Raw genomic sequence first — 19,853 nt, 5'->3', positions numbered from 1 at the left:
AGCCCACAACAAGACTGTTCCTTCTGGTCCTAGATTTACTCCGCATCATGCTGTAAATACCACGTTCCCTATCTGGAGTTGGTTACAAAGAAGAGTGCGAATGGGGGCAAGGTCATTCCCGTAGTGGTTCCTGGTTGTGCCGCTACTTCATTAGGTCAGCGCTCTAGTGGTTATCACTGGCGGCCATTTCGTGACCGCTCGCGCTATCTCCTGCGCACTTCAACTGTGATTTTCTGGCGGTTAGACGCGCTCTGCCTCTCGCGTCTGGTAAATCCGCAATCTGTATTGTTAATTGGACCTCCGCAAGTCTTGGAGCCTGGAACTGTTATCGCTCCAATTCTCCAGTCCTGCAGCACCTGATAATCCTGTGAAGCTGCTAATTCGCGTCTTGTAATTTTCTCGGCGGCTTGCTGGAGAATTCCGAAGACAGCGTATGAGAGAGTCTCTCTCAGTCAGCAGCTGGTAGGAGTTTCTGTCCTAGTATCTTGACCCAACGTCTGCGGTAAGAGACTTCGTTTTCCTGTGAATATTTTGATTTGAAGACATTCGTTGCGGAGCTGAACTGTGTTGAACTCAGTTAATGGAGAACAGTTTGAGTAATTGGTTTTCCACTTTGGGCTAATGCGTAGAAGCTTTTGCTGAGGACATTTTCAGTAGGGATATTCTTCCATAACTACAACCCAGCCTCCAGTCAACTGATGCTAAGTATATAGGGGTATCTTATTCTATGCATAAAATAGATACAGTTGTATACCACCTGTAACATTCCGGTCTGGAGTTCTAGCCCTGGAAATTCCACTTGAGTAGTTTCATTGCTGAAAAGAGACTATTCTTTCAACACAAGAACTTATTTACAGAGAGCAGCAAATTCCACACATTAATAAGGTAGGCTGAGTCTGGGAACAAAACGAGAGTAGTTTGAGAAGCCTATTATGTGTAGAACTGTAGTAATGTTGTGCTTACTGTTCTAGGTGCGACTTGACCAGTTAGAAGAGTCTAGAAGGCACCAGTGTGGCAGTCTCTCTTTTGTCTATCCACTTCCCCTTTCCCTTTCATTCCTGGACTTAGAGTTCTCTGGGTTCAGGGGTGTGGGGGAGTTGGGAATTACTCTTCAGAAGATATTCATCCTTCACGTCAGCTGCTCCCACGGAATCAGAGGAATTCAGGTACCTTCTTGACAACCACACATGCAGGCACACACACACACACACACACACACACCACACACGCAAACACACACAAAACACAACACATGCACACAACATACACACCTGCCTCCCAAGCCGTGCAAGCTAAGGGCAGCAGACCCTGAAATAAGTAAACTTTTGATGTTTCTAGTTATTTAAAATCATAACAACTTAGCACAGACATTTACAGTGATTAAAACAAAGCAGAGTCAATGACGTCACAGCTGATCAATCCGTGCATACCCCGAGGAGTTGGAATGTATTGTGGGGACCCACCCGGACACCCTGTAAACTCTACGACTTTTAGTAATCAACCACGAGGCACAATGGCGGACAGGATGTGGACAAAGAGCATACAAAAATCCTACAAAGAAAAAACACCTATATTATGTGGCAGAAGCCGACACCTGTAACATACAATTTACACCTTAGTCGTATGCCCACCGCAATATGTTTAAACAAGCATTTACAATGCACCCCGCTCGTGAGCTGTGTGGGAGCGAGGGCCGGCCGCGGAGCTGCAGCAGAGGGGTCGGGCGGGGGCCGGATGCAGGCAGGAAGCAGCCCCAGGCTCCGCCTCCGGTGGCAGACCTCGGAAGCACTACTCTGTTGAGGCGGAGGATAAACAACGGGGCACGGGCATCTGACAACACGCACGCACAGGACAGAGCCAGCCCGAGAGGTAAGTGACGGGGGCTGTTTTGCACAGGTTACAAGACTTACATGTTGAATGCTGTGCTGTTTACACGTGCACTAAAAGCATGGGGTGAAAGTGAAACTGCATGCTGGTTTGCCTGGGAGATGTGCGCGTGCCTGTAAGTGCGCGTCCACAGACCCCAATCGCCTGCGCATGCCAGGGTCGGATTGGGATCACAATTTGGCCCGGGCACTGACAAAAAAGTGGCCCACATTTGCGGGGCGTGGCCCACATTTGCGGGCCGTGGCCCACATTTGCGGGGCGTGGCCCACAATCGCGGGGCGTGGCCCACAATCGCGGGGCGTGGCCCACAATCGCGGCCATTCCCTTTCATGAAACACACAAGGAATGTAAGTGGGAGGATACTGTTCTTGGGAAGAACACAGGGCCAAGGTGACAATGTCCTACAAGCTGAGCACCTGAAAATCAGACAGGCCCCTTTCTATTACCAAATTATTCCCTGCCCCTCCAGTGCAGGAGCACCTGAAAACAGCGAGGCCCCTTTCTCTTAAAAAATGATTCCCCAGCCCTCCAGCGCAGGAGCATCTGAAAACAGCGAGGCCCCTTTCTCTTAAAAAATGATTCCCCAGCCCTCCAGCGCAGGAGCATCTGAAAACAGCGAGGCCCCTTTCTAGTAAAATGTTATTCCCCAGCCCTCCAGCGCAGAAGCACCTGAAAACAGCAAGGACCCTTTCTCTTAAAAAAGTATTCCCGAGCCCTCCAACGCAGGAGCACCTGAAAACAGCGAGGCCCCAGCTATTTGTAAATTACTCAACCCTCCCCAGCCCTTCTCTGCCTCAGGGCAATGGCTGGCAGGAGAGGGGCTAAAGCAAAAACACAGCTTCTGGGCCATCCATGGGGCGGGGGGGGGGCTAAGGTGAAGATGGTGCAGTTCCCCACATCACCTGGCCCCCATAGTGAGACCAATTCTTCCTCCCCACTATGCCCTGAATGAAGGGCTGTGGGTGAGGTGTTAAAGCAAACACTGTTTCTGGGCTGCGTGGGCCCCAGGGGGCCGAGGTGAAAATGGCTCAAAGGCCTGAGCAACACCTGGCCCCCTGGGAGGCCGAATCTGGCACACAATCACCCCTCCCAGCCCACCATCAGCATGATTGCTTGGCAGGGCAGGGGGTGGAGAGGCCACAGCTGATCATCACTGAACTGGCCCACATTCTAACTAGATGATCTCACCCTTTGGTTTGGTCTCCCCGTACTCAGAGGGGAGCTTACAAATACAGCTGCAGGCTAACTAGATGCTCTCCCCCATCGGTTTGGTCTCCTCTACAGAGCTTATGGGAAGGGGGAGATCATCCAGATGGGGAGATTAAAACGACGGAACACCGGGTGAAGCCGCTTTCCTCTCCCTGTCAGTGCTCTCTGTGGACTGGTAAAGGGGGAAAAAGCGGCCCACAGAGTGCACTGAGACACCGGCCCTTCGGCCCGTGCCCGCAGTGCCAATCCGCCCCTGGCGCGTGCCCCGGTCTGTACCACTTGAGAGCCAAGTCGCTGACAATAAGTCTCGCTGGCGACAGCGCTTCGCGCTGCATCGCCAGGCGAGACCTAAAAAGGAGACAAAGTTGGACGCTTTTTAGCTTTGCCAGTTAACTTGGGGTGATAAAAAGGTTAAAAAGAAAATTACATGAAATACAACTGTGGGAAGCTATTAAATAAATCCAGAAAAGTTGTTGTTTAATATGCGCCTGGATAGCCTACACAGATCTAAATCTTTGGGAGGCTATTAAACAACCCCAAAAATGTTTTGTTGTTCAATATGCTCCTGGATATCCTACCAATTAGTTTAAGGGGGAATTACAACAAAAAACCCAAAGCGATACATAGGAGTACATTTCTCAGGACGATATAGGTTTACCAATACTTACGGGACCTTAATAGAAAAATAAATGCATAGATTCTTGCAAATTTGGTCCATAATTGGTTGAAATAACTGACCAAAATGTCCATACTCCCATTATTTTTATTTCACTTCTTACCTAGACCGTAAGCATGGACTATTATTTCACCATTCTGTGATGTAAAGTCTTTTTGAGGAATCGTTTAAAATGTTTCTAAGTAAGGAATAATTATGTAATTTGTTTGGCGATAACAACCTACATAGAATCCCATAACAAACTTAGCATCAACCAATGTAGATATTAAGCAACAACTTAAATTAAAACCCACAACACAAAAACGTATTTTCTATAACCACACATGATGTTTATCACCCGGTAATGGAACCCGTAACAAGCATGCACCTTACTCGTTTTGGAAGAATATTTTTTTTTTATTAGTATTTATTCTTTCAGTTAGCACTGCTTAGGCACTCTAATCTCTACAATATCTAGGCAACATTATTATAAACCCAGGCTGGCAATCCTAAAGGCTAGAAATCAACCCCTGCTCATCAGGGGAACTACATGGCATGCACTAATTGGCTGTAGCTTTTGTCGACTGCAAGAGTCTACTGCACAGTAATCTAACCACACAAAGGGGGGTTCCCACATCAGCAGCGAGCTTCGTTGAAGTAAATGCGAAACGTAGTCATCGAGCTGTGTAGGGTGGCGTCATTGAGCTGTGATGGCTATGGACCCGATGTCATTGAGTAGCCTCTGTGGTGGAACTTGTAGTCGAGGCAATGTTTCGGTTTTTGAAGACATCAGCTGTAGAACCCACTTCTGAGGCCCAGGACTGGAGGGGGGACCCAAGGCAAGGTTAGGACTCACAGATGGCAGAGTCCAGCAGCACCACCAGAATTGGTGGAAGTCTTTTGTGGCCCTGTGACTTCAGAAAGCAGGAGGCAAGCCAGCAAACCCACGGGGTAACTCTGGGTTCGAATGAGATGGGTCCAGTCCTTGTCCTTAGCAGGCAGCAGGGCAGCTCAGCAAAACAGATTCTCAGAACAGTCAGTCACAGAAAGGTGGAAATCCTTACAGCACAGCAGTCTTTACTTGCAGCAGAGTTCTTCCCAGGTCCAGTACTGATTTGGAAGGGACAGAGCCTCAGTAAGTATGCCAAAAAGTGCCTTTGATGTAGAGGGTGACTTCAATGGAACTCTCCGAAGAGCACAAGGATCCTTCTCAACTCCGTCCTGTCCACCAGGCCCTCTGTTGAGGGTAATAAACCCTTTGTGTGGGGAACAGGACACAGCCTATTCAGACTTAAGTGTGAGCTCCCTCTCCCCCTTCCTGCCTAGGAAGGCTTTCAGAATGCAGATTAATGCAATTTAACCCACTGTGTTTGTGGCGGTTTAGAAAGAATGCACAAAGTGTAGCTGTCACCCAACCCAGATGTGTATTGGAGGCAAGCTGCAGACACACAGAGCAAAATAATGAGCAGAGAAATGTCCACTTTCAAAAATTGACATTTGTAAAATGGTCATGTCAAATCCAACTTCACTCCTAAACAGGGTTTATCACCACCATTCCAAATATCTGAAACATGATCTAGCTACTCTCTTCTGATCCGGATTTACAGCTTAAAAAAGGTGGTTTAAGGAATTCCCAGTGCTAGTCTATGAGAGAAGTTGGCCTCAGAGCAGTGAATTTAGCTGTTTATCACTACCAGGACACTCCAAAGTTAAAGGCACATGTCCTGCATTGTAGTTACGCAGCATCCTGCCCTTCGTGCAACTTAAGGTCTACCTTAGGGGTGACTTTTATGTAGTTTGTTTTAAATGGCAAGTCAAGGTTGCAGTAAACTGCACATACAGGCCCTGCAATGGCAGGCCTGAGACAGGGTTGAAAGGCTACTAGTAGCATTTAGATTACAGGCCCTTGGTATATGGTATTCCACTTTACATGGGACGTACATGTAATCTAAATATGCCAATTGTATACACACAAATGATACCATGTTTAGGGCAGAAGCACATTCACCCTAGCACTGATCAGCAGTGGTAAAGTGTTCAGAGTCCTAAGGCCAACAAAAAGATACAAAAAAGTGAAAGATAGAGCAAAAAGTGGAGGTAAGCAGGGAAAAGGTTGGGGGGCGGGGGGGACCATCCTATGGGTGACAGGTCTAACATGGAGTGATACTATTCCCGCTGCTGAACAACTGCATTCCACACCAGGCCCTTTGCACCTTTCTTGCAGGAAAGACATTCACGATCCTTCATAAACCTTTTAGTAAGGCCATTTCCGCACACCCTTACTTATCGTGCATAGTGGCAAGATGAGCTCCAAACACTTTTTCTATTTTCAAGGAATAAGCCCAAAAGCCCTCGTCCTGAATAGATCTTCAAAAAACTAATTTCGATTCTAATGATACCAACAACAAGGTGCTGGCAGAGGGAGATCCCTCTCAAAATAAAATAAAGCTTGTGCTTGGGTCAATTATGACTACTCCTTAACAAAAGGAGGCCACAACTCCAGACGGCCCAAACCAACGAACCAGCTCAATCCAGCAAGCAAGGAAAGTGCTCAGTATATTCAACATCCAGGTAGGGAAAGAAGAACTCAAACCATTGAGCCCAGGAATATTAAAAATCACAGATACTGTGCACGGTAATCAATCAAAAATTAACTCCTCCACCTTACAAGCAACCCCAATAGCTGCCAAGCAGATTTAGAGAGATGTACGAAGCCCAAAGGAAGATAGAAACGGGCACAGCCGCAGGGAGCAACCTACGCTCCATCAGTTGTGAACACCAGCAGCATTGAGAGAAACTGTTCCCAACATCAAACTAACTCTGCCCCTTCAGACCAGGAGGCTAGCCGGGGAGGCATAGCTACATCAAGCAACGGGGCAAAAAAAGCTACATAGAACCAACACGACTCATCCGAAGCAAAAAAGTGAACTAATTCCGCGATACAGCTAGAGGGGGCCACATGACATTTTGAATAGAGGGTCCATTTATATACTCTTAGAATTACCAGCTCAGCGTCATATAAAATCAGGCGATTTGGAATCAATTGAATTCAAACCAAACCCCCACCAATTAGGCCCAGACTCCACGATTATAACATGGACTGAACACAGCTTTACAGAACAAATTCTGCAGCATAGGGAGGAATTCTCCTACTGGGGCATAAAGTTAATAAAGGTGAAGCCCGCATGATACCCCAGTCCGCTCCAGAAACAAAGTCCGAAACGGAGCCTCTTAAAAGGCGCGAAAGGTCCAGACCAAAGGAGCACCATGGCAGAAGAAGGCCTCCTACCTAGGCAAATTACAATCACAATTGCTCAACATGAAGAAGTCACACTTGAGGGGCACCCACAAGCTCCCGTGGTTTTAAATCAGAGTGGTGCAGAATGAATTAACCCAAGCCAAACATCAGGAAAAGAGCAGAGTTGCAAGATCTGTTCTTGGAACGTCAACGGGTTAAGCTCAAAGTTAGAAGAAGATGATTTAATAGAGTTCATCACACAACACAACATACTTCTCTTTCAGGAAACCTGGCAGACAGAAAACTTGCCACTCGTGGAATACAGAGAACATTTTATCCCAGCACAAACGGAGGCACAGCATGGTAGTGCAAAAGGAGGGCTATCGACCTTTATATCAATTGACTTCCTTTGGAGAGATGTCTGCATTGATTTAGATTCAACATGGATGCAATGCATTAAAGTCGAAATTTCTCCTTCCATGGGTCTATTAATTCCAAATCTATATATGCATCCAGCGGGAAAACATAAAGGGCAAAGAATTAAGCAACTAATAGCTGCAATTACAACGCTGAAAAGCACCTACCCGGGTGATAACATGATAATAACAGGTGACTTCAACATGAACCTAATCCAAGGACAGGAGGGAAATTTAGAGAGCTTTATACAGCCACGACAGGGCAATCGAAGTAGACAAGATGTAATGGGGAAGAAATGCGCAGCAAAATTGGAAGACCTCTTTCTGCACACGCTAAATGGAAGGGGCCCCTTGGACAGACCAGCAGCTTTAACGAGGGTCACCGGGAATACAGGCTCAACAATAGACTTTACGTTAGTAGACCCTAATCTATTTCCTCAAATCAAAGATTTCCATATCCTGCAACGGGTTGAAAGCGACCACTAACCCTAGATCTTCACATTATTTATCACTCCAAAAGAGTCGGAGCAGGCGCAGCCTCTAAAATTGAACACTGAACTCTTTAACTTACAAAGATTAAACTGGAATGAAATCAAGGTCTCCAATCTGATGGAGACATGTCGTTCATTGCTCTCACCGCCAGTCGAAGTTCAAGATACAGTAACGGCCTGGGAGTCCTTCGTAGTCAACATAATACCAAAATAAGTGCAGAGGACACAAAACAACAAGAACGTAGGAGGGAAGTGGTATACACCAAAAATGCGTTCAATAAAAACACGGCTGAATACACACCTAAGGTCATTTCAAAAAAAGGACCCCCAATTAGCACAACAAACTCTCACAACAATAGAACATTTTAAAAAGGAGCTCAAATGTGAAACCAAGGCGGCCAAGCAAAAATATAAGGAAAACCTCGAGACCACCATACTCCATGCCAGCAAGCTGCGAAACTCTAAACAGTTTTGGGCAAAAATAAACCTTATGCTTAACGGCAAACAGCAGCAGTTCAATTCAGACATGACAGATCAAATTTGGAGTGCTCACATTGATGCAACATACAATACCACACTGGACAAGCGCATAGACAACATAATTGATATTCCAACAGAGTTCAATCCGACCCTCAGTTCAAGAACAGCAGCAGAAGCCGGGAATACCAGCAAGAAAAAAGATTCACCTCACACCCTTAGTCTGGTACGAGTGGAAGCTTCAGCCCCGGACCCAATAAAGCCATTCCAAATCAAATCACAAAGAGAGAAACCTACACAGAAAGCAGAAAGCTAGCCACTCTGGAGCACAAAGAAGAAACAGACCAGATAACTCCAAAGCAGGTTCTGAGGACTATAAACCACTTGAGAGTGGACGGGGCTCCCGGACCAAATGGCCTACCCAACGCTCTAGTTAGGCAAGATCCTACGTTTTGCTCTAGCTTCTTATCCCCCTTGTTCTGCAACAGCTTAAGGACCGGGAATATTCCTGAATCCTGGAGGGGCAGCATCCTTCAACCGATTCATAAATCAGGGACATACTCAGACCCAAACAACTATAGGTTAATAGCCCTAATAGATGTTGAGGCCAAGATCTACCCATCCAACCACTGGCAGATCTTGAGACTTGGGTCAGAAGCAAAAACCTGATCCCAAAGACACAAACAGGATTCCGGGCCGGCATGGGCACGCCAACAAACTTATCAGCACTAACTCTCCTAGCTAAGAAAGCAATTGACAACTCTAACATCCTATACAGATGCTTACTAGACCTCAAAGCAGCAAGTGCCAAGATCCAAACTATTGGTTAAAATGAAAGCTTGGGCGTCCCTCCCAACCTATTGGGAGCAATCATCAACTTATATTTGCATACCTGGGTCCAAATTAAAAAAGGGGACGGTCGGCGCCTAACAAAGAAATTTCCAACAATAAACGGGCTAAAGCAAGGATGTGTGCTGGCCCCTAGCCTATTCAACATCTATAGCGCCGACCTAGAGAGCGACTTACGCACAATCCAGGGTGACCCACCGAAATTGGGACAAACCACCATAGCGAGTCTGCAATATGCGGATGATATCGTGCTTCTCTCTCAAACTCCACTTGGCTTACAACGGCTGATTTCACAACTCGCGTTGTACATCTCAAGTGCACAACTAACAATAAACCTCAAAAAATCTAACGTCCTATGCTTCTCCAGCACTCGCAAACAACGACCAAAATTTGTCTGGACATAGAGTGCACATATATATAGTAATTTAATCGTTTGAGAGTGCGCTGTGGTTTTAATCATTTTCTTCACTCACATTCAGCACTTATATGGTGTGGGACACTACAATATTTTTTCCATATAATCTTCGCTGAAATATGTGCACAATTATAATATTTGTTTAAAGAGGCTTTTTGAAAACTTTATAATGACCTGAAAGGCCTTTATGGTAACAGGAGCATGCCATGTCATACTGCAATGTTCAATTCATTTGAAAAATCCCTTTGAACTACCTACTACGTATATAGAATTACCGATGTTATTAATAGCATTCTGGTAAAATGAATTTGAATCAACAGTGGAGGAGGTTGCCTACTTTTGTTTGTATTGTATCTGCGGCCCAACACCCTAGCTTAACATGGGCTCAACCCTTTTGTATAAATGTTTACAAATTAAAGTAAAAAATGATGCGCTTTTCAGTCAGTCTCCTTTCAACGTACTTTAAAATTAAATGTATTTAATATCAATGTTATATTTGGAAAGTCTGTAGCAATGTGCCTTGAATAAAATTAAATGTTACTGCTTGTGCTACTTTGCATACAATTCCCAGTTTTTAACAATTGCAGAAACAAATGCTACACAATAATTATTAGCAATATGAATAACATTATGATTAAGAAAGTTTTTAAATAGGTTTCACAAACTTACTTTATGTTTATTGTTCGTTGCTGGCTTTCCTTCACGCGGGTTGGACATCTTAGGTTTGAACAGAAGCTTTCCTGAATTGTTACCATCAGGTTTTCAAGGTTCCTTGTAAAGTTCTCATGTTCGTTTCCAAACAGATCAATCTCTAAAGAAGCTTTCTGGATTTTGGAATTGTACTGACGCTTTTTCATCTTATCCCAGATCCACAGTAACTTCACTGATGTGAAACTGTAGGAGTCCATTAACTGAAGAAAGCATTCGACAAACTCCTTTCCCAGGTAATGCGATAGTTCCTTTGGGAAAGAGTTGTTTTCTCGTAGTATAACGTACAGCAACATTAGGAAGCCATCAATTGTACATGTATTTTTCAGAGTTATCTCAACATAAAACGGGGTACAGGACACAGCTTTACGGCCTGCCTTGATGTTAAATATTCCTCCCCAGGGAAGAACAGGCCTCCAAAAAGAACGGTCTATATCATTATTTTTAACTGATGCTTTGATATCCTCAAACAATGTCTTCATCCTGTAACTAATAAAAATAAATAAATAAACAAATAATTTAAAAAACAGATGTTCAAATTCACAATCGGTTAGATAAATTTGCAGTATACATTTACCAATTTGTGCAAGATGTCAAAGCCATTTAACAAACCTAAGTGCAGCTTGTGTAATTGCACAGTAGCCGGTCAATATTAATATGCATGTGCAACATGATATGTGACCTCCTTCAAGTCCTCGTGGCCCAAACCTGGCGAGTCTTCGGATTTATGGACACTTTCATGTGTTGCACCAGAGGCTAGCACACTTCTAATACCCACATCAACAGAGGTTTATCCCTATAGGGTAGGGTGAACATAAGCAGGGCCCTAAAGAAATGTGGTTTGATTCAGCGGGGAAGTTTAGACTTGAAAAATGTAGACCAGAAGTGAGGGACCACCGAACGACTAATGTTCAATCGGTCCTCTTTGTGTTGTGTAATCTTGGCGTGAATCACCATAGAATAAAAAAAAATTAGGATTCTCAGTCAACTTTAAATATTGACGAGATTTTCACTTATCACACTGAAACACTCACCACAACTGAAAACACAATCCATTAGCACAGACAGTTAAAAGATCTCCCAATATAAGAGTCCCTCCCTTAGGGTGTGGTGTCCACTAACCATTGTACCGGCCATAAAGTGTGGCGCTGAACCCAATGATGAAGCATGCCACTTAGTTGGGTGAGGGTTAATATTCCAGAATACAGGATGCCCTTATTAGGACTTGTTAAATGAATGGGGACACTGAATAAGAGTATTTCTAACAAAACCTGTGCAACAAATATTGACTAGTTGGCTATTCTGGAATGTCACATCTATTGACTTCTTAATTAGCTTAAGGAGGATACGTGGCAGACCATTCACGATCTCCTGAACTCCTTTTGTTTTTGTACTGTATCACACCCCGTGCTCCTTCGTCCCTACCCATGTGGCACGCCCACTTGCATCCCAGTGGCCTCATGGTGCTCTTAAATGTCCGTCCATCCTCCTGCAAGAGACTATCAGATGCAGCAACTGGCCATGTGAGGGAAGGGGCAGAAGCAATCTGGCATAACAGCTCCGGAGTGGAAGGGTACGTTTAAAAATAAAAATGTGAATGCGTGACTGTGCGCACATGATTGTGAGAAAGAATAATGCACATTGCCCACCAATGTGCTGGCATCTATGTCATGATGCCCAGCCCTGGTAAAATGCTGGCTCTTGACACAATGTTGATATATCCTGATATTATGCCCACCTGTAGTATGATGGGTCCTATCACCGGTCAATGTTGCGAAATTTGCTCTACGTGCAAAGAAAACATTTCAGAGGCTGTGAGTAAGCTAAATCAGAAAAAAACACATACGACACAGGTCCGCCATCTACAGCCACCCCACAGAAGAACTGGAACATGTTTCAATGCCACGTGGTTTTCATCAGCAGTTGGTCATTTATCAGCTGCTCACCCCAGAACCCACCAATGCAGATACACTGTACTCTAATTTGAGATCTAGCAAATGAGGTCTCCTCGTGCTCGCCAAAGATTGTCCTATCACTTATCTTCCATTTCCTTTGTTCTTCTGGTTAACAGGAGTATTTTTTTTAATTAAATTTCTTATTGGTAGACTGTAGGAAGCTGGCCCCTTATGTGACATACCACTGGTTGGTTATATCATGCAAGGAGTCCAGATTCCCCCAGAAGAGTACAGAGCTCAATGTAAACCCAAAGGGCTCCATTTGTGGTGGTGTGGTCGAGCAGTCTTAGACCGAACACAGAAGAGTGCAGGACATTTGTTATACAAACAATGACTAAATGGTGACCCTCTACTCAAAAAGGAGATCCACGCCAATTTTATAAAAATAAGCTTCTTTCAAGATTTATTTTACTTTTCACTTTAAAAAGTGGACACTGTGTGCAATTTTTCAGTTCAGCGATGTTAACCTATGGAAGAAAAACAAGAGTGAAGTTTTGAAGGTTAAGTACACGACTTATAAATCCATTACTCGGGGTTTCAGGTCAACACCAGGCAAGGTTCAAATTAGTGCTAAGACTGCACCACCAGCGGCCCGGTCGGGCGCAGAGGTCAAATTCGGGGTTAGGCGCACCTCCCTTTCTCACTAAGTTTTCCCACCGGTTCTCCTGCCAAAAGTGGGTGGTTGAACTGGGGGTTCCATCTGCTGCTAGCAGCAGAGGTTGGAGTCGCATTACAAAGGTGGCAAGGCCTTTGAAGCTTCGCTCTTGATCATCCTGGAGGAGGAGGTGCAACACATATGCCCAGGATGGCCTGTGTTTCAGGCCTCAAAGAGCCAGGTCTCGTGACCCAGGGGTCCAGAAACATGTCTGGTGGTGGCAGGCTGCCTAAAGCCAGTCAGAGACCACACCAGGGTTGATAGGTTTTCAGGGGGCACCTGAGGTGCCCTCTGAGTATATGTTTTGATAAATCCAACATTGGCATCACTAGGAATGTCAAGTGAAAAGGTCTGTGGGTCCATACTCCTGTGTGAATTTCTATATAATGTAAAGCGCACATAGTACTTAGTTAAGCTCCCTATGCAAACGCACAATTCTTTTTCTCTCCACAGAGAATTATTTTTCCACAGAGAAAGGTCTTCCTCTACACTTCAAGAAATTTGGGGGAGGAGATTACCTGCACCCCTTCCTATCTTGGAAGGGAAGTTCCTCTTGTTCTTGGCTTGAGTAAATCTCTGCCCAATTCCATGGTGGAAAGGGGTAAGATTAAATTTTGAGATTGCCCATAAACAAGAGTTGGAGGGCATTCTCAAACTTTCATGGCAAACTCCACCTTGTAAAGCACACTTTACACTCTCTGAGCAGGATTTACAACTGCAGATCTCTCCACGTCTGAGCCATAGAAGTCTGCAGCAGCAAATGCATTTATGCCTGCAGGAATCATTTTGTGAATTTTTGGCAGATGTCAATGTTTTATCTGCAGTAAATTGATACTTCAGTAAGAAAATAGATTTGTGAATAATCCCCATGATTAATGTATGTCTGCACACAAGAAACAATGACAAAAGATTGTGTGATGCTAGAACTAACAGTTTAGTAACAAGGCATGACTTTTCTCATTGTTCTTCACATACACTAAAGACAGACAACCAAGGTCTTACCAGGTGGACCACTGTAAACTTCAAATGACAATCGGAAGGACACATGAGAAGTGTCTAAGAGGAGCATTCCCTGCCAAGGGTCCAGCAGACACGACCGGTCTGTGATGGACGAGTCCACTATCCAACTGTGGTAAGGTCTACTGTATGGAAAAAACAACAGCATTACAAAAAACACAATCACAGAATTGTCACTTTTGTAGAAAGCTGTACAACGTAAACATTTCAAGTATTTGTAACTAACACTCAACTATCTGAAACAGTTATAAATCGAAAACCAACACTATAAAGAGTAAAAACAGAAGAGTAACAAAAAGGAATGCAGACCAGATAACAAAGGTTAAATGGTCTCCCAAATCACACTATAACGTTTACAAAAAACAACGGTGTACAAAAGTGTTGGTGATTTTTTGGCACTGCGTTCAACTCTAAGACAACCGTTTGTTCGTGCCTTCATGCATTCAAGAACTTAAGCAACGTACGTACTTATTAGTCTAGCCAAACATTATCTGCTTCTATCCAAATCCACGTCGTTTAACAGCCCATTTTATCCTGACTACCATGGAATGAAGCAAAACCAAAGGGGATGATGGACGGAGTGTTGAACATTGCAAGCACTCACCCCAAGTCAACTGATCTGGGTTTAATCCATCATCATTCTTTAGCTCTCTCCGCCACCCCAGTTAAGACATGGCCATACGCAAATCAGTCTGACCCTTTTCCTCATGGGAACAGTCCAGCCCGAACTGCCAAGCCAGGTCTTCCCTGGACCGGACACAAGCATCCTTGGACTGGTTTCTGGCTAATCAGCCGTTATCAGCCATGGAATTAAAGAAGATTTCACCCAACAACCGTGCCATCCCTTAAATAACCTCCAAAACACTGATGTCTTCCACAAAGCTACCCACCTCACATAGAGAGCCCAGCAAGTTAACAAGCTCCAGACACCTAAAGAGTTCTCAGTCCAGACAGGGCAGTAGGAATACTGACAGACAATGGTAATTGTTGGTTGTAAATACTGCCCATTACTGAAAGCAGACACAGGACCTGGTAGTGAAATTCACTCATAAAGGTTACATTTTAGTGGTAGGATTACAGACGCCATTAAATGCCTTAGCGCCAGCAGTCAGAAAAATACTACTTTAATGAAATTAACTGCCCAACCAAAGATCAGTTCTGGAATAGTTTTAAAAATAAAATCTCCTCACAGTTTCCCAAACGTGAAGTTTTAGTAAGGTCTGGTCACTAAATGCTCAAGTAGCGCCTCTGCATATTTTACTGATTATAACAGTGGTCAACTTTACGCAGACGGTATATGTCTTTATGCATATTATATAGATACATACACACACCCCAGTCCTAATGACTCAACAGCACTACGCATAGCACCAGAATACCAATCCTACCACGAACAGGATGAACCCACTGATAAAACGATAATCCGACTCTATTGTAATACCTGTATAATTGAATCACTTACAGCCAGGCACAAAAAACATTCGACATTTTTGATTAATATCTTGCAACTTCTTTCCCCATCTACAGTTGAAGAAAAACAATAAAAGCAATTGTTTTACTTCCAATACCTCCCATGGGACTTTTTATTTAGATGTCAGCATTGCATTCCATGTATCATATGAAGATTCTTTTTTATTTTAATCATGTTGAAATAAAGACTACAAAATAGAATGGTTTAATGAAACTATAGGTGTAGGATTATTTTGCTTAAGAAGACTGACTGTCTTTGCCTGGTCCACCTAAAGTATCTGAAAACATTATATAACCTTAATATTCAAAGCCAAATGTGTAGATTATGAACTAACGTCAATTACAAACAATTCAATAATATGTGTCCGAATCCTTCTTTTTGTAAACCTCTGATTTATGCTGCTTTCATTCCAGGCATGAATTGTAAACAGATAGGAATCTTATTTTGATTACCAATCTTTGCAGAGGAGTTTCACACAACTTCTGGCTAGCCTCATCTTCGGGTTATTGTCACCCAACTGTTTTTCCTTCCCCCCCCCCCCATACGTGGGATTGTCCACTGCAGTTCAGATTTAAATGGATTTTTTTTTATTAACACAGGCTGATTTTACAGAGTTCTTTTTGGTGCGGAGTATCAAAAGCAAGCTTGTGATTATCGCAGGGTTCCGCAGCTACTGTGGTTTATTTTAATCACAATGTTATCTAAAGTAAATGAGTCGGGACAACGGTTAAGCGCGAAACCATGAGATATGGGTCTTCATCTACCTATCCAAATACGATCCTATAGTTTGATCCTGTTAAAGTTGTATAAATCGAGGATTCATTTGTCTGGTCGTACAAATGTGGATATGTTAATCATTATAACTTTCTTTAGTGTTTGGTGGGGGTTATTAACAGAGCTACAGAGCAAAGGTCTTCAGTTAAGCCATACAACTAAATTATACATAAGAGGAAACGAAGAAAACAGATGGTTAAGTATTGCACAGAAAGGTCAACAAGTGAATCGGCTCGGTAACACTGAAAGGAGAAATCCCAACTCTTATTCGTCGTGCTGGTCTTCCACGCCACACCTTCCAGCTCCGACACAAGCCACGTGGTCGTGGCTGCCAGTGCTAAAACTAAACAGTGGCAGCTCAAGCGTCAGCGGGGACACGGCGACTCAACAGCTGTCGTTGAGGGAAATCGTTGCTGCACATTCTTGAGGCAGAACATCGGCCACTTACACCGCACACGGATTACTGCGGCGGTTCCTCTTAAATATGTATTGGACTGTGATCATCCTGTAATTTCTAAAATGCAAAGCATCCTTCACTGCGACTTCAGCACAAGCCAGGCCTGTAGCGGGTGTGGAGGCGGGGGGCAAAGCGGTGTATATTATATTACAGAAATGGTGCGAATATCCCGCCCAGGCCTGTGCCAGCAAACACATAAAGCCGCGACAGCCGCCTACTCACACAGTGATTTACAGAAATCAAACCGCGACCGCACCTTCAGCTTGCACAGAGAAGCAACGCCCCTGCTTCGTCGAAAACACCTCCAGAACAGTCGATCCATCAGGTGCAAAACAGCTCCAGAATCCATCCAACGGGACCAAAACACCTCCAGCGCCCCCTCATCTGGGCCATGCACCCTCGGATCATACTTGCAGAGCACCCTCATCTGGGCAATGCACCCCGGATCATACTTGCAGAGCACCCTCATCTGGGCAATGCACCCCCGGATCATAATTGCAGAGCACCCTCATCTGGGCAATGCACCCCGGATCATACTTGCAGAGCACCCTCATCTGGGCAATGCACCCCCGGATCATAATTGCAGAGCACCCTCATCTGGACAATGCACTCTCGGATCATACTTGCACAACCAAAACACTTCTAAGCTCCCGTGCTGAACCAAAACACATGTACAGCCAGAACACCTGTACAACACCCCCCATGAGTGCCGGAAAAAAAAAACTACGATCCGCCCCCTTTGCTTGACGGAAAAAGCACTCTATATCCCCGTGCATGACAGAAACACTTGTATAACTCCGAGGCATAACCAACACACATAAACCCCCCACCAAGATAACCAAAACACGTCCACTTCAATAGAACTTAACATGTGTACACCCACTCATGCATTACCGTGCACATCTTGCAGGGGGAGAACCAGAGTTTCCCACGGGCCTCTCACCTAGTTTCCTATGCATTTAGATTCTTTTTGCCTGTTTTAGTAATAGGATAACACGGGACTACAGATCCCAGAATGCAAATAAATAAAACAGACTGGATCCTACTCGTGGAGTATTGAAACTTGAAAATTCTCACATGGCAAAATCATCCTAGAACACTCGATCAGCACACGCTGGGTTCCATGATCCACAAAACAGCCTAACCAAGCATCCTTCTTCGGGACCAGGCATATCCAGCGCCAAATACTCGAAGTCATGGTAGTCCAATTCCTTCGCAAGAGAAGTCCTTCTCATCATGGTGTCATGTACCTCCGACACAATCAAACCCCTCCAGGTGCTAACTGCGTATCCACAGACGCACCTATCAGAATCCTCCTTTGGTGCTCCTTCGCCGCCTATAAGGTGAGGGTCAAGGGACCCGCACGGGGCCCCTGTATGGCTCCATGGCCCCACTCGCCCTCGGCTCCAGCGCGGCCTACGCCGCCTGCCCTCAGGCACGTTCCTTGTTATTACGAGAGACCCCGCCCCGCGACGTCACCCGCGCTCGTCCAACACAAACAGGGGAGCACCGCACATGCGCACAAGAGTCTCTACACGCCCCCGCCCCTCCCGAAGACGCTCCCTGCTTCTGGAAGCAGCTCGTGCAGCTGTATTGGTTAGTCAGTGTACAGTGACAGGAGAAATGGGGACGAAGGGGCGAGGTCTCCAGCCGTAATTAACGGGTTCCCATGGTAACAGGTCATAACGCTGACGAGAGACTGGGCCCTGGAAAGAAAATTATGTGATTATGGAACAAAATTGAGACGCGGAGTACTAGGTATGGCTGGTAAATTAAGCATAGCATAGTGGCCAATATCGGCGCCGCAGTGACAGCAGGCACGTCGATGTGCCTGTGCTCACACTGCCATCACTTCTCACTAGTGGAGAAGTTACGACATGACGTCATGCCAGGTGAGCGTTGTAGGCGAAGGGAAATCCTTTAAAGAGAATAATTTTCTCTCAGGATTTCCCTTCTCTTTTTGAAAGTAGTAAGTAAGTAAATATTTATTGTACAAGTTAATAAAAACCTTTTATGAAAAGAAGATTGTTCAAGTCAAAACAAATTCATAAAAATAGTGCACTAAAATGTCATCGTTTTTGCAAACATTTAAAAAAGAAAGCGCTATGGGAGGATTTGGCCTGGCCCAGTTTTTCCTTTTCAGATTGGAAGAGCCTTGCTCCGACAGAATGTCTATATCAACAAGTGTGCTTTAGACAATCCTTAGTCTGAAGGTTGTGATATAAAAACATAGATTAAATGAACTTAAGAATTTCATTTATATTTAAAGGTCACAGAATGAATAGTTGCATTTATCAGGATTGTTTACATTTTTATGATATAGATACTACTGGTCCTTCTTGTCCTTGGCCTTTCCAAAGCCCAATAGTTTTCAAGGCAATGAAGAAAAGCTTTATTGTGTCTAGCGTTTCCCCAGTGTAAAAAAGAAGAGGCCAATCTCGTGACCAAGCAAGGTAAGCCCTTAATTTACAGCTGTTTTATGGTGTGCCAGATCTCTTCATTTTCTCCTCTGCCGCCACCATAAATTGTAAAAACCGTCATGCCAGCTGTATGTCTCCTCCACCAAAGCAAGCCTTCACTGCTTGCCTGCAGGTTCTTAGCCTCTTGGTGTTAAAGATAGATTTCAGAAACACGCATCGTTCTAGGTCCAAACCGTGGCAAATGCATAGACATGCTCCTACATCAGCACACCTTGTGTAATTAGTAGACAGTCAGGCATTGAGAACCTTGTGTTAATTTATTCTGGTAGCAATTGTTCCCAATATACATAACCAGGATCTATTGTACTCACTAGGCCTACTGTATTTTTATTTGTATTTGTATTTGATTTATTTTTGTTGTGATTTTTGTTGTGATATATATAAGCAATAGCTTGTGTGCATTTACCTGGGACCCTTGTTCTCCAGCCATCCACCGCTACAACTCCTCAGTACTCCTCGCACTCAACCCCGGAAGAAACATCAATTGCCAGAGATCGACGCCGAACACCACCCATGGCCAGTTCTCCTGCCAACACTGCAGACAATCCTTCACCATCAACAGCCCCCCCATGACCGCAGAACCCATGCCCGGACCACTGAAGCCCTGACATTCATCCTCCTCAATGTGCGCTCCCTCCACAGACATGCCACGGAGATCTGGAACCTGCTCGTCACCCTCTCGCCGGACATTGCCTTCTT

At 44.6% G+C, this 19,853-nt stretch overlaps 1 protein-coding gene across 5 annotated transcripts in view; it reads right to left on the bottom strand.

Moving 5' to 3' along the window:
- DORIP1 (dopamine receptor interacting protein 1) overlaps window positions 1–18,143 on the bottom strand; it is a 93,802-nt gene extending 75,659 nt beyond the window's left edge. Inside the window, exons 1-3 of one of the 5 annotated variants that reach the window (XM_078659748.1) lie at window positions 17,752–18,143; window positions 13,958–14,097; window positions 10,307–10,834 (exon numbers count right to left, since the gene is read on the bottom strand). In XM_078659748.1, the coding sequence (XP_078515874.1) occupies window positions 10,307–10,827 (521 nt within the window). In that variant the 5' untranslated portion in view covers window positions 10,828–10,834; window positions 13,958–14,097; window positions 17,752–18,143. The other 4 variants (XM_078659749.1, XM_078659747.1, XM_078659750.1 and 1 more) reach the window with 4 other exon arrangements.
- Between the last annotated feature and the right edge of the window lie 1,710 nt (window positions 18,144–19,853).

This window comes from Lissotriton helveticus, chromosome 9, assembly GCF_964261635.1.
Source record: "Lissotriton helveticus chromosome 9, aLisHel1.1, whole genome shotgun sequence".
NCBI classification, from domain to species: Eukaryota; Metazoa; Chordata; class Amphibia; order Caudata; family Salamandridae; genus Lissotriton; species Lissotriton helveticus.
This window is presented reverse-complemented; position numbering and strand designations above follow the sequence as displayed.